The sequence below is a fragment of the Eretmochelys imbricata genome, chromosome 11 (genome assembly GCF_965152235.1).
Source record: "Eretmochelys imbricata isolate rEreImb1 chromosome 11, rEreImb1.hap1, whole genome shotgun sequence".
NCBI lineage: Eukaryota > Metazoa > Chordata > Testudines > Cheloniidae > Eretmochelys > Eretmochelys imbricata.
Window position 1 is genome coordinate 50,524,619 of NC_135582.1, and position 15,656 is coordinate 50,540,274.

Sequence of the window (15,656 nt, forward strand, 5' to 3'; positions counted from 1 at the left end):
TCTGGCCCTTCCTGTTAGCAGAAGCTTGTGCCTTATTGTAGTGAGGCAGTGTGGTTCCCCGCCGCGCAGGAGAGGGATAAGCCCCTCCCACACCAGAGTGGGCGGAGCCAGTGAATCCTGCGTCTGTCCCCCAGAGGTCAAGGTGCAAGACACACGTATAAAAGCCTGACCCCAGAACTCACTCAAGGAGCAGCTGCTGGAGAGGTCAGATGCCACCAGCCTAGCTCATGGTTGGGAGACCCTGACGACCTATGGCGGATCCGAGGACTGGCCTGACCTGCCAACACCCGAGGCTGACCAGAGCCCGGAAGAGCTGCCCAGCCTGCCCCTCGCCAGTTACCTAGAGGATTCCATGGTGTTTGACCCCCTGGAGGAGACCATCTGGACTCAGGTACCACCAGAGGGGAAGTTCGGAAGTAGCCCGGGGGCAGCCGACCCTAATCTGGCTGCAGCACCACCAATGCCTATGTCAGTGTGTTGCGGTCAGGATCCCCACTGACTCAGCAGCAGGCCATCTGCCGCTACTAGGACCCCAGTCTGGGATGCAGGGGAGTGGGTGGGCCTGCGGCCCCCCTGCCACCCAGCTTGTGGGTGTCAGTCTCCCACTCTCCCAGGCCCTTCAGAGCCAAGAGCCTGGGCTCGTTGTTTACCTGTCTTGGCTCAGCACCTGCCTGAGGGCCTGAACCATTGATTCTTGTTTGCCCTGCCCTGACCCCGGGCCTCAGCCTGCTAATTACATAAACTGTTGCTTAGCTCCTTGACTTGCTATTGCCCGATGACCACGGACGGGGTGCGAATGACTGTCTGTGTTTGCCTCTATTGCTGCTGCGGCGAGAGACTACCGTGGACAGGCTAATTCCCCATCAGCAACTGGAAGAAAGTAGTGAGGCGGTGTGGTTTCCCACTGCCCTGGAAAGGGGCAAGCCCCGGCCAAACCCCCTCTACACTTATGTATAACCCCACAACCTTTCTATTTTCTGGATGGTAACATCAGACTGTTTCACTACAGTCTACTTCCCCACATTGATTGCAAGTTTCATGCCAGAACATAAGAATGGCCCTACTGGGTCAGACCAAAGGTCCATCTAGCCCATTATCCTGTCTTCTGACCATGACCAATGCCAGGGGCCCCAGAAGGAATGAACAGAACAGGTAATCATCAAGTGATCCATCTCCTGTCACTCATTCCCAGCTTCTGGCAAACATTCCTGCCCATCTGGCTCATAGCCATTGATGGACCTATCCTCCATCAATTAATCTAGTTCTTTTTTTTTAAACCCTGTTATGGTCTTGCCTTCACAACATCCTCTGGTAAGGAGTTTCACAGGTTGACTGTGCATTGTGTGAAGAAATACTTCCTTTTATTTGTTTTAAACCTGCTGCCTATTAATTTCATTTGGTGACCCCTAGTTCTTGTGTTATGAGAAGTAATAAACAACACTTCCTTATCTACTTTCTCTACTCCAGTCATGATTTTATAGATCTCAATCATATTTCCCCTTAGCCGTCTCTTTTCCAAGCTGAAAAGACCCAGTCTTATTAATCTCAACTCATATGGCAGCTGTTCTATACCCCTAATAATTTTTGTTGCCCTTTTCTGAACCTTTCTCAATTCCAATATATCTTTTTTGAGATTGGGCGACCACATCTGCACACAGTATTCAAGATGTGGGCGTACCATGGATTTATATAGAGGCAACATGATATTTTCTGTCCTATTATCTATCCCTTTCTTAATTATTCCTAGTATTCTGTTTGCTTTTTGAACTGCCGCTGCACATGAAGTGGATGTTTTCAGAGAACTATCCACAATGACTGCAAGAGCTCTTTCTTGAGTGTGAACAGCTAATTTAGACCCCATCATTTTATATGTGAAGTTGGGATTATGCTTCCCAATGTGCATTACTTTGCATTTATCAACATTAAATTTCATCTTCCATTTTGTTGCCCAGTTACCCGGTTTTGAGAGATCCTTTTGTAACTCTTCGAGGTCTGCCTGGGTCTTAACTATCTTTAGTAATTTTGTATCATCTGCAACTTTGCCACCTCACTGTTTACCCCTTTTTCCAGATCATTTATGAATATGTTGAATATGACTGGTCCCAGAACAGACCCCTGAGGGACACCACTATTTACCTCTCTCCACTCTGAAAACTGACCATTTATTCCTACCCTGTTTCCTATCCTTTAACCAGTTACCAATCCATGAGAGAACCTTTCCTCTTATCCCATGACCGCTTACTTTGCTTAAGAGCCTTTGGTGAGGGACCTTGTCAAAGGCCTTCTGAAAATCTAAGTACACTATATCCACTGCATCCTTTGTTGACCCCCGCAAAGAATTCTAGTAGACCAGGAGTCATGATTTCCCTTTACTAAAACCATGTTGACTCTTCCTCAACAAATTATGTTCATCTATATGTCAGACAATATTGTTCTTTATTATAGTTTCAACCAGTTTGCCTAATACTGAAGTCAGGCTTACAGGCCTGTAATTGCCAGGATCACCTCTGGAGCCCTTTTAAAAATTGGCTTCACATTAGCTATCCTCCAGTCATCTGGTACAGAAGCTGATTTAAATGATAGGTTACAGACTACAGTTAGTAGTTCTGCAATTTCACATTTGAGTTCCTTCAGAACTCTCGGCTGAATACCATCTGGTCCTGGTCACTTATTGCTGTTTAATTTATCAATTTGCTCCAAAACCTCCTCTAATGATACCTCAATCTGGGTCAGTTCCTCAGATCTGTCACCAAAAAAGAACGGCTCAGGTTTTGGAATCTCCCTCACATCCTCAGCCGTGAAGACCGATGCAAAGAATTCATTTAGTTTCTCCACAATGGCCTTATGGTCCTTGAGTGCTCCTTTAGTACCTTGATTGTCCAGTGGCTCCACTGGTTGTTTAGCAGGCTTCCTGCTTCTGATGTACTTAAAAAAAATTGCTATTACTTTTTGAGTCTTTGGCTAACTGTTCCTCAAATTCTTTTTTGGGTTTCCTAATTGTATTTTTATACTTCATTTGCCAGTGTTTATGCTCCTTTCTATTTTCCTCGCTAGGATTTAACTTCCATTTTTTAAAAGGATGCCTTTTTGCATCTCACTGCTTCTTTTACTTTGTTTAACAATGGTGGCTCTTTTTTGGTTCTCTTACTATGTTTTTAAATTTGGGAAATACATTTAAGCTGAGCCTCTGTTCTGGCGGAATCTTCAGTTTTTGGCATGTGATCTCTACTCTTCTGGCACAAAACAGGAAAGATTTATTGTGACTGTACAGCTCTGGACTTATTTCATTAACAGCCAGTTCAATAGTTTCTCTTGCTATTGGTTCTACGATATTACCCAAATATACTGCTGAGTTAATTTCTCCTGTGTAAGCTAACAACATTTCTGAGTAGCTTTGCTCTGCAGTCAGGCACAGAATCATCCACCGTAGGTATTTTCCAATACAAGAAAAATGAGACAGCTTTTCTAAGATGGATATATAGGACACTGAACTGAGAATTAGGACCTGTGTGTAATTCTACTCATATCAGTACAAATTGAACAAACATGAAAATTGCCTTTAAAAGTAATTTACTTCTCTGCCAAGTTTGTATTTCCCTTTCTTTATCTCTCTGTTGCAGAGGTGGATTTAGAGTAAAACACAGGGTGCCCTGGCATGGGGTCCCCCAACGACAGGGGCCCCCAGGGCTGGGCAGCTGTGGAGGCAGAAGCTTGGTCCTGATGGCTCCTGGGGCTCCTGCTGCAGGCTCCGCACCCAGCGGCAGCCAAGCTCCCCACACCCCCGCTTCTTATTTTGTTAGTAGTAAATGATTCCCTGGCTGTTCTCCCTCTTATCTTAGCTGGCTCAGAAATTTTGTATTCTTAGCCTACTGACCTATTTACTTATATTTAGCACAAACCTTCCATTTTCAGCCTAATAATTAATTTACCTCCCTAATCCTATCTTCTAAGAAATAAGGCCTCCCTCATCTGCGTAATTACTTATGTCATGTCAGGCCTTTGTTCAGTGCTTGCTCCAAAGCATCTTTCATTTCTGGGGTTTATGTGAGAGGTCCATGGACGATGCATGCACATCCCATTATTGCTGAAGTGCTGTGGCAGTGGACATTTCATGGGTATCTCTTAGGTGTTTGTTTATTTCTGATACATTTCTCTTTTAAACAAGCATTTCTCATTTTGCGAATTTTCCTTAATTCCTAAATTTAAAATATTAACAACAAACATTTGTTTGCAGCATAGATATATCTGTGTTGAAACACTGGCAACATTAAGATGTATTTAAGCAGTTAAAATAATGCTGAGATATTATAGATGGAGCACCAGATTCAACAATAAGATCCAGTTCTACTGAATCATGCTGGAGAAACTAGATTAACTAGCCCGTTAACCTGGGTTTATGGTTAACTGGCACTGAAGGTGAATTTTGGCCATAAAGCCATTGTATCTGGCCCCTATACTACCTGTCACCTTCCTAGTTACTGGTGTAGAGAAGGCACAACAGATGCTTCTATGTTGTGCCCATCCCTGTCTGCAAATTCAGCCCCTTTGGTCCATTAGCATCTGCCACAGAGCTGCTGTTAGGTTACCTACTAGGTATCTTATATAGGCCTGAGGCCAGACCTATACACAGTGGGTCAGATTCTCAACTGGTTCCATTTCAGTCTATGAAACTATGCCAATTTACCCCAGCTGAGATTCTGGCATGGGGGGATTGGATCAGAAGACAGCAAAGATTAGTTTTATACCACCATTAAAAGCTTTACCAGGATTTGCCCCAATACCTTTTGCCTTTGGAGTTTAGGGAGCTGCCCTCTTCTTCCTGCCTCAGACTGTCTCTAACAACCCAACTGCATTAGATTGAGGAGAAAAGAACCATGTGGTGAGATCGAGTTCCTCCCATGGAACCTGACTGATTACACATGCACATGACTCCTGTAAAATCTTCACCCTTGATTCATTATGTATCAACCTTTCTTTCCTTACTCGTATCTCCTCTATCATGCTGGACCATTCCAAGTGACCAGAGGGTTACATGTTGGCATGAGGTACATGCAAGAGACTTCCCTACCCTGGACCTGGTATCAGAAGAGGAGAGAGAAAATGCTTTGGTGTTCCAGCTGAATCCCAAGTCCTGCTGACAACGGAAATGTGCCAAGTGTCAGTCTGGTGGAGAGAAAACATGAGGCTAATCCTCACATTCCAAAATCATGACCTTTTTAGCATCAAAAACAAATCAAGAAAGGAGTTTTGTTTGCTATTCTGATATATGTGCTTTGTGTTCTTGAGTAGCACAAATCCCCATGACTACAAACATATTTTTCTAATCAAAAAGTTGTATGCCATTGTACAACTGATAAAGACTCCTTTAAACAAAGGTTTTTCCCTTTGGATAATTTTGGTGGAGAATAAAGGTTTTTTTTTAGGATAAATACTTACATGGCCTTTGATTTTCAATGGCTCCAATTATAACTGAGTTTGTATGGGTTTCTTTTATGAAAGCTTAATAAATATTGAAAATAATTTCTGGATTGGTTGCTTACAGGATAAATTAAATTAAACTCCTGACACAAATTTATGAATATGACCCTAAAGGAGGAATTTTGGTCTAGAAATCCCAATGGTAGTTAAATATACAAGATCTATGCCAAATAGGAATGATACACTTTGACTAATTTATATTTTTCTTTTTAAAATTTACATTAATATTACATAAGTTGTAATGAAAAATAGTATTAGTTATTCAAAGACACGTTTGTTACAGAAATATATGATGATAACCAATATGCGTTTACGGGGGCCAGGGACTCATCTGCTTTGTGGAGCACAAAATCTTTCACATAATCTTCACTTAGGCTTTGATGTATCTAAGCACTTACGCATGTGTTTGACTTTAGGCAGCAAAGTCATTCCATTGACTTTAAGCCTATGCTTTAGTGCTTTCCTGAATCAGACTTTTAGCAAATTAAAAAAAGAACTCCATAAATATTCCACAGTGAACCCATAAGATTTAATTCTATGTAGGACAAATAGCTAAAGAGATTGACGGGGCAGTCTGGAGCAGCCAAGAAAGGAAAGATAAGAAGTGGGAATGGACTTGGATGTGATTACTCATGCTGGCTTTGTGTACTGGATCAAGAGATTCCAGGTTTCATGTTCACCTGAGTTGAACTCCTGTCCTGGCTGGATTTCCTGCCAACAACAATCTCCCTCCTACATCTGGAAGTTTCTTAAAATGATTATTTTAAAAAACAAGGCTAAAAAAAATTTGAATTGTACAGTATTATTGTAGGCTAATGAACATCCAAATAGGTAGGGAAAAACCCCATAGAAATCTGTATTTAAAAGGAATAGAGGAAAAAAACAACTTTGTAAAGGCCTTTGATAAACTGTATTAACTTCTACAAAAAATAATTCTGGGCACATGGCTGCAAAAATACCAACTACTATCTGCACTGCAGGAAAAGGAAATTCAAAAGATGATGTAAAGACTGTACACCCCTCCTCAACCCATTCAGAAGTGATTCTCCAGTGGGGTTACTGAGCTCAGTTAGAACTGGGGTGGATTGGCACAGCTTCATTGAGCTCAGTAGAATCACATTTGTTTGAATGTAGCTTTCAGTGTCTACAAGAAAAGCATCTTTCTGAATTTATTCAGCCTGTTCTTTCACACTCTGAAATGCTGATTAATGCTACCTTAATTGCTATAGAATCTTCGGTGGCTCCAGCATCCTGGGTATCTCATCTGTCACATATTAGCATATCATTATTTTTGGTACATCATTTTTACATGCACTTGCTGCTGGCTGAACTTCAGTTTTTAATCTCAATGACACCAGGGTAAATACAGGGCAAACTACTCATCTGAAACCCCTAAGAACAGATTTAGGCTGCTTTCCGCTGTTGCAACTTCACTTTTACAGGAATGTCTGCCTTGGAGGCTCAGTTCTGAGTCTGAGCAGAAGCCAATAAAACAGAGTCTTAAACTAGTCCATTGTCCAGAAAGCTACACTGAAAGATCTGCTGATGGAAGGGTTAGTAGTGACACAGTCATTATCATTGTCACAGATCATTGTTGAAATTTTGCAGTGAAATTTCTATGTCATCAGAGGTAGCTTAGTATGCGACATGACAGCTTCAAAGCAGAATCCTCATAAAATATAATATTTTTAAAAAATTATAATTAAACCCACATTGGTTCTAAAATTTGAAATTCAAACATTTGACCTGATAGGAAATCAGACAGTTTGCAGTGGGGTAGGGGATGTTCTAGTGGGCTAAGTGTAGAACTAAGTTTGATAATACAATAGACTGGTGCAGACTGATCAGAAAAAAGGTGTAAGTGGTTAATGATGTAAGTTGCACTGATTTGGCATTTAGTGAGTGTACAAAATGAGTACAACTGTCTGGGAGAATCCAAGGACGCAGTAGGTGGCAACGGAATTAGCAGGAGGGTGGTAAAATAACTTAATCTTCATGTTAGTTGCTTGTCTGTTAATTTCTGCCCCCTCAACATGTATATTGCCCACCCACTGAATGCAAAATTGGTGCAAGGTATACTATTTATATGTATATCTGTTAACATACTTCAGCACATATGTCATTCTTAAACTCAGGCTTCCATGAGAGTTCCTTCTTTTTAGTTGACCTTGCTTACTGAATTTAGCCCACTACTTCAGACCAGTTAGGCCTCAAACACCCCATTAGATAGGAATCCTCATCACCATATGACAGATGGGGAAACTAAATCAAAGAGCAGTTAAATGACTTCCCCATGGTCACACAGCAAATCATTGGAATAAAATCCAGGTTCATAATCCTATGCCTACCCCCACTATTCATTAAGGAAGCAATATACCTTGTTACTTTTGAAACAACAATCCCTCATCTGTAATCCTGGCTTTGACCCAAATTCATTCTATGGAGGTGACTAAGTGTTAAACTCTCTACCTTTATTTCCCTACCTGTAATAAAGAGGTAATAGAATATTTATTTATGGTACCTAGTTCCTGGGAGGATTAGCTAATGTTCGCAAACTATGAGGAGAAGCACTCTATACAGTAAGTGCTAAGTATCAGCAAGAAACATTTTAGCTCTTGAGGTGACCTGCACACCTGCTCTCTTATCTCTTCTCCCCTCTCATCATTCTACACTTAGAGGGAAAATAGGCACATTAAGAAGCTGTTTGGGATTGGGCTAGTGACATGGCTCTTAGCCAGGGTGGGCAAACTTTTTTGGCTGAGGGCCACATCTGGGTATGGAAATAGTATGGCGAGCCATGAATGCTCACATAATTGGGGGTTGGGGTGCGGGAGGGTGTGAGGGCTGCGGCTGGGGGTGCGGGCTCTGTGGTGGGTTCAGAAATGAGGAGTTCAGTGTGCAGGAAGGGGCTCCGGGCTGGGGCACAGGGTTGGGGTCTGGGGGAGTAAGGGTTCCAGCTGGGGGTGTGGGCTCTGGGGATGAGGGTTTGGGGTGCAGAAGGGTGCTCTGGGCTGGGACCCAGGGGTTCAGATGGCAGGAGGGGGATCAGATCTGGGGCAGGAGGTTGGGGCGTGGGAGGGGGTCAGGGGTGCAGGCTCCAAGTGGCACTTACCTCAAGCAGCTCCCAGAAGCAGTGGCATGTCCACCCTCCGGCTCCTAAACGGAGGCGCGGCCAGGCAGCTCCACTCGCTGCCCCGCAGCTCCGCTCGCTGCCCCATCCAGAGGCGCTGCTCCTGCAGCTCCCATTAGCCGCAGTTCCCTGATCCCACTCCCCGACTGGAGCACCGGAGCAGGGCAAGCCCTGGACCCTACTCCCCAGCAGGTGCTTGAGGGCCAGAATAAAATATCTGAAGGGCCAGATGCAGCTCCCGGGCTATAGTTTGCCCACCCCTGCTCTTGGCAGTTTTTATATGGACACAGACACATTTAGGATGTCGTCTAGGGCCCACAGAAATCAAGAGAAAGACTCCCATTGACTTCACTGACAGTCAGGCCTTAGTGACAGACTCCGAATTGATAGACATGACTGGTGATGGAGAAGAAAACAGATTGCCCTTTGCATCTAGCATGTAACACAGACACAGCACAATGCTGTGAACTGCGTCTTCTTAAAGCTGCAGCATCTCTGGGTCAGAACAGCAGAAAAGGGTCTTTTGAATTCTTATTGTGAACTAGTTTCTAAATGATTTTCCAGAATTAAGTATTTTTTTTATGAGATAAATTTTTTTGCCAAGCATAAAGGTGACACATACTATTCCCAGGAGGTCAGTTTTTATCCTGCAATTCTGGCCTGATGCCTAGACTACATCAGCATATTTCCAGAGATATGAGGAGGCCTGTTACAGGGGCATGCTTTGAACATGGTGAGGACAAACAAAATGACACTTACTGACGTTTGCACAGAAACCTACCAGAAGGGCCCTCAGATAGATTCATAACTAAGCTGTCTTGTCTTTTTGTGAAACAATCTCAAACGGTCTGTGCAGTTCTCAGCCTAGGAATGACTTAATCCATTATGTCAGTGGGTTTCCTGGGCCCATTACTATTTAATGCCATATTTTGCAATTAGGCAACAGAGGGTTTGTGACTAAAAGTCGATTTCTGTTAAGGACAGAATTAGATGAATCCTTTAATCTTAATGGATTCATACATCATTTGTATGAATCTGTAGTAGATCCTCCTTACACAATATTCAGTTTAGTATCAAGTTCAGACAAAGCGATACTTCCCAACCACAAATTGCTGACATCTATGAGAGATAAACAAGGAAATAGGGGATATACCACCGTCACATCAAAATGACTTCTGTGATTGATATGAGATTTTAATATGCTGTATGAGGAGTTTTCCTAATTATGCTGAACTTAAGGTGTAATTTTTAAAGGTGTGGCACACCTACAGGCCCTTTGGAAGTGAGCAGGAGGTTTAGGTGCTCAGTTCTTACAAAATAATTATCAAGCCATTCAATTTCCCACCAATTTCAATAGCAGAGTAAACACTACACACATTTCATCCAGAATGACAGCATAACTGCACATTTGGCATCTTAACAGTATATCTTGGTATGCACCCTATTACTTTGTTTCTACCAGTTAGCTGATGAAGCCTCATTCGGACTGTAAAACTGAGCAATTACAAGCATTACAGAGAAACAATGATTAAGGATATTACTAGTGAGCAGTATTAATGATTATTTCTGCCCCATTTGCCAAGCAGTTGTAGCAAATGTCTGAGGTCTTGCAGATTGTCTGCTCAGTGTAGGAGAAGCTGGGGATGTAAGTCTGGGTTATTTTAAGAATAACCTTATTTACACCGGTCCCGGAACAGAGGGGTTTATCAGCATGTAGACAATCCCTTCCTTCAGCAGCATCTGCCTCAAGAATTGATTTTACACAGCTACCCTTACCCAGAACCTTGCATAAAAAACCTTCACACCATGTCTTCCCAAGACAGAAGATTTGCTCACACTAATTAGAGTGCGTCTACACTGTAATCACGGGGTATAATTACAGCTTGACTAGGCCTACTTAAACTAGCTTTATTCGAGCTCTCTCCGGTCCCAGAGCAGTGCCATTGTGGCAGGGCGCACTGTATGAACCCACCTGGAACCCTGGATAACTGCTCCTGGTGCTAGCCCACACGTACCAATGCTGCAGCTTCACTGCTCCCGGACCAGAGTTTAGCTAGATTAAAGCTAGCTTGGGTCCGTCCGCTTGAGCTGTACTCTCACTCCGGGACACCACACCTAGAGACATACGCCCCAAAAAAGAATTTGGATGACTATGTAGCAGCAGCATCTGGTGACCCCTCCAGTTATAACAGTATTATTGTGATTAGTATTATTATTGAGATAGCCCCGACAGGCAGGAGGCCCCATGGTTCTGGGAAACATAAACAAGAGATGGTCTCTGCCCCTAAGAGCTCACAGTCTAGATATAAGACACCAGACGAATATAAAGAATGTGCAGGAGGACAGGAGAAAGGATACTGACCTGATACCACGCACATCTCCTGGCATTCTTCTAGTGTTATGAAGTTGTTCTCATTGCCATGGCATCCACCGTATTCAAACATCTCACATTGGCGGGTTTGAATGTTGAAGTAATACCTTGTATATATTGCTTTACATTCACCGCCATCCGCCTTCAAAGCACAGATTGAATTTCCTAGCTTGAGAGGTGGTAAAGCAGCACCTATGATGGTGGGGAGAAAGGTCGTATGACACTCAATGTTGTGCGGTCAGTTTGGGAATTTAGGTATATCTTTAAGGGGTTGAGAGATTTAAACTTTGGCCCAGATTACAGATCTGACCCCAAGACCATTTTACCTTTACTCTGCCCCCTTGCCCTTGCACTCTTTGAAAGGCATGGCACAATGTTTAGCCCTTGATGTTTTGTACAGTTTTAATATATGATTATAAAAAATAATGTATCGGAACCCCAGTTCTGGGAGTGGAACTCTGATTGCTGAAGGATTTCTATATCCTATCAAAACAGCTCAAATTTTAGAACATAAGAAGGGCCACACTGGGTCAGACCAATGGTTCATCTAGCTCAGCACCTGTCTTCTGACAGTGGCTAGTACAAGATATTTCAGAGGGAATGAACAGACCAGGGCAATTAGTGAGTCATCCATCTGCTGGCATCCCTCCTAGCTTCTGGCAAACAGAAGCTAGGGACGCTCAGAGCATGGGATTGCATCTCTGATCATCCTGGCTAATAACTATTGATGGACCTATCCTCCATGAATTTATCTAGTTCTTTTTTGAACCCCATTATAATTTTGGCCTTCATGACATCCCTAGCAATGAGTTCCACAGGTTGACTGTGGGTTGTGTGAATAAGTACTTCCTTTTGTTTGTTTTAAACCTGCTGCCTACTAATTTCATTGGATGATCCCTAGTTCTTGTGTTATAGTCTGCATACAGGTTTCAGACTAAACATCTACAACTAGACAGTTGAAAAACTGTCATCAAAACAGTTTTCGATCAAAACTTTTTTTTGATTGAACCAATTTTTTTTGTCAAATTATACAGATTTTGGTGAAATTCTCTTTTGAACACAACTGGAAAAGCTATTCTGAAAATGTCACAAAAGGTTGTTTTACTATTTTCTAAATGGTAAGTTTCAATGGTGTTCCTTTGACTTTTTCTTTTGAAATTTACTTTATATTACACACTAAAGTAAAAAGAAAGAAAAATGATCAAAATAAAAAATTATTTCAATTGACCCAAAATTAAAATCATTTTGGAATTTTGTTTTGCATTTTTTTTAATGTTGGTGTGTGTGTGGGGGTGTCTTTTAATCTCAATTGGAAAATAAATTAAAATTGTACCTTTTTTGTTCAGAATAGAAAATCCATTTTCTGACCCACTCTATTTAAACCACCTACTTCCCTTTAGATGACCCTTAGATTTAACAACCCTTTTTTTGCTCTAGGTAAAATAGAACTTCCTGCCATTTGAGTGAAAAAAATACCTGCCACTCAGAGAAGGTAGACATTTGGGGCTAGACTGGAGCTTAAAAAAGTGAGGGTTTTTTTTTTACTGCACTGCAATGGGACTTAGCCAAAATTTCTCCTCAGCTACTGATGCAAAAGTGAAAGAGCAGCTGCCACACGGTGCACTTCTTGGGACCTGCAGGAAGAATTCTGGTTTCTGTGAAAGAGTGAAGTGTGTGCTTCGTTCAATGCCTGGTGAACTCAAATCTGCTCTCCAACCCTCCTTCCAGGCAACTAGCACTCACAGGGCACTAGCAGAGAGCAGTACCGAAGTCACCCAATGGACAGCAACCAGCCCTCGTGCAGAGGGTGCGAGGTAGGGAGAGGGCTCCTCCCATTCTCCCCCTCTTATCTTCCACCCAAAAAATATTGGGCACAGTTGAGCCTTTGTAGTTGTTTCTGTTTAGATCTCTTAGATGTTAATGCTATTAAATAATTAAGATGACGCCATACACCAGACAAATGCTGCTGGAAATGGGCTAGAATGAGTAGGAAACCCTGGCACTGAAATAGAAGGCAGCCTTTGAACAAACAAAACCAGAATGGTACTCCAGAGGGCAGCACCATTCTATTAAATAACACACACTACTAAGTCATAAACCTATTCATTGCAACTCATAGGACTGCACAAGCACTCCTATTTTTTAACTTTATTAAGAAGTAGATCTGTAAAATTATTAAGGTGTACACAACTTTAGAATATTTAGATTAAAGTAAATTGACTTGAGTTGAAAAGCTGAAATCTAGGTTTTAATATGCAATAGCTTGATAGTATTAACATATTGACATATTAACTATAGTAGACCTCTTGTTAGCTAGACTGTACTGCTGAGACTGTATGGGGATGTTAAGACAGCACTGTAGTTGAAGACCTAGTTAAGTACCCCTGTGGATGAAGCTCTTTCACTGTTTACATTATACTGTGCACCCTTTTTTCCCTCCTAGGGTTGTAAAAGTTTTAGAGGTGTATGCGTGCGTTTTTATCGAAAGCCAGATTGACAGCACTTCAAACTGAAGCCTTCTACTTACCCATAGAACAAACACAAAATAGAATATGGTAGTGAAAGATTTTCCTCACCAAAATTAGTCAGAGTCAGGGGGTAGGTTATTCTCCTTATGCCAATTAAAGCATTGAGCGCTCTTAAGACTGCCCACAAGGATTCCCATGCAATGGCCCAGGGACAAGGCGAGAGAGAAAGGGGACAAGAACCGACATCACATCACAACTGACACTAAGTGGAATCTGAGTACCCAGTCTCAGTTAGGAAGCTAATGCGGTCTGGTCCCTCCAGTCCCTCCAAGACAGTGACCAGCTCCAAGCACTTCTGGTCCCTCCAAGTCAGGCTAAAGACACAATGGTAAAAACTCTGCATTGCTGTTGGCCAAACTGTGCCCATTCTCTGATATTTATTTTTTAATTTGCAAAAATAGCCTAATTAAAAAAAAACCCCAAAGGCCAGATTTATGCTGATTTACACTACCCAAGACTCTATTCACTTAAATGGAACTATATAAATTGCAGGGAGAGGGCTAATTTCCACTACTACTACTACTATCATAACTTCATGGCCTTTAAATGAACCCTTTGACAATTAATGTCTTCTATTATGAGAACATGAGAGATTGTAAAGGACACAGTCAGATTTTATGTTCCTAAAACAGGTAGCTAGGCAACAAAATCTGGATCTAAGTGCCTAATTTTAGTCGCTTCCATTTGAAAATTGTTGCTAATGGTCTGTAGCTCAGTTTCCTCATCTATAAGATATTTACAGGTTTTTCCATCACAAAATGCTGATTCACTGAAATCTGCACCTTCCATAGGAATGATTCTGTCAAAATTCTGATGGAAACTAGGTAGGTTTTAAATGGAACCCTGCTTGTCAGGCAGATTTCTGATGCAAATATGTCTGGTTTGCTGCCAACTTGCCTGACCTCACAGGTCTGTGGCTCCTAGGCAGCTTGGTCTCCTAGGCTTCCCAGGTCCAAGCAGCAGGCCAGGGGGGCTGCTGAAGAATCAGGGTTCCAGGGATTTCCAGGTCTCTGCCAGGTGGTCACCTCACAGTCAGGGCTTCCAAACATCCTGGCTACGGGGCAGCCTAGAAGCCCAGAGAGCTCCAGTTCCTCATTCAGCTCTGTCATTTAGTCCTTTTGAAAAGGCAATTTTGGAATTCCCATGCCATAGGAAATGTCTCAGTTTCATTTTTTATTCTATTCTGCAACCAATTTTTTTGTTGTTGAAATTTTGGAACTTCCCACAAAATGGGATTCCCAGTTTCCAGCCAGGTCCAGTTATTTACCTACCTCAAACGGGTGTTGTGGGGGTCAGTTCATACTGGTTGAAATGTGTGCTGAGATCCTTAGATAGAGGGTATCATATCAAAGTGTTAGTGATCCTTTCTTCTCAGAATACACATGAAAATTCAAGCCTCTAAAATAAACTGGGTCACTGGCCCAAATCAATCTAGGTCAGTGGGGCATGAAAAGAGGCTATGAAAATCTTTTGTGCTTCCCAGCCTCAAGAAGTCCAGACACATAGCTAACATCAACACATTAGCATCCTACACATTGCCACACCTATGCCATATGATACTGTCTCCATCTTATTAAGCCAAATTATAAGGCAGAACGAGCATGTAAATTTAATCATAGAACCATACGATGAGGATGAAAAAATTACTACCTAAGAGGAGGTTTGCTGCTCAATGAATGAGAAGAATCATCTGTCTCAGCAACCAGCTATTTTCCAATCAAAGCCACAGAAACAAATTATTGCGTTACTTACTTCCCAAAGCCTTTCCTCTGTTTACAATGGGAATGACACTGGAACCACTGTTGTAACGTTGTAGGACTGCAAATGTGCATATTGTATGTGCCAGGTTCTACACTGTCTCAAGGTGTGGACACATTTATTTGCTTAAGAATTGTAGTATCAATATACATCCTCAAGCAGAGACTCAAGAAAATGTGCACCATTGAAGCCACAAAAGGCCAAATTCTCCCTTTTTGTACAAAGGCCAAGTAAATAAACTGTATGAAAAAGGGTTTTCTGTGGGATTCAGAAGATTGGAACCATCCCACCAGTCTCTGGAGAATTAATAGAGCTGTTTCTCATTGCTTTAAACTTGGCAGCTCTCATCTCCTTTAGTTGATTTGGAATTAGCTTTATTTTCCTTGCAATA

The 15,656-nt window shown here is 42.1% G+C and overlaps 1 protein-coding gene across 2 annotated transcripts in view; it reads right to left on the reverse strand.

The window, feature by feature from the left end:
- Positions 1-15,656, reverse strand: part of TFPI (tissue factor pathway inhibitor) — a 56,004-nt gene that overhangs the window by 20,581 nt on the left and 19,767 nt on the right. For both annotated transcript variants that reach the window (XM_077829908.1, XM_077829907.1), the window contains one exon: positions 10,971-11,171. In XM_077829908.1, coding sequence (XP_077686034.1) covers positions 10,971-11,171 — 201 coding nt within the window. The remainder of the gene's footprint in view (positions 1-10,970; positions 11,172-15,656) is intronic.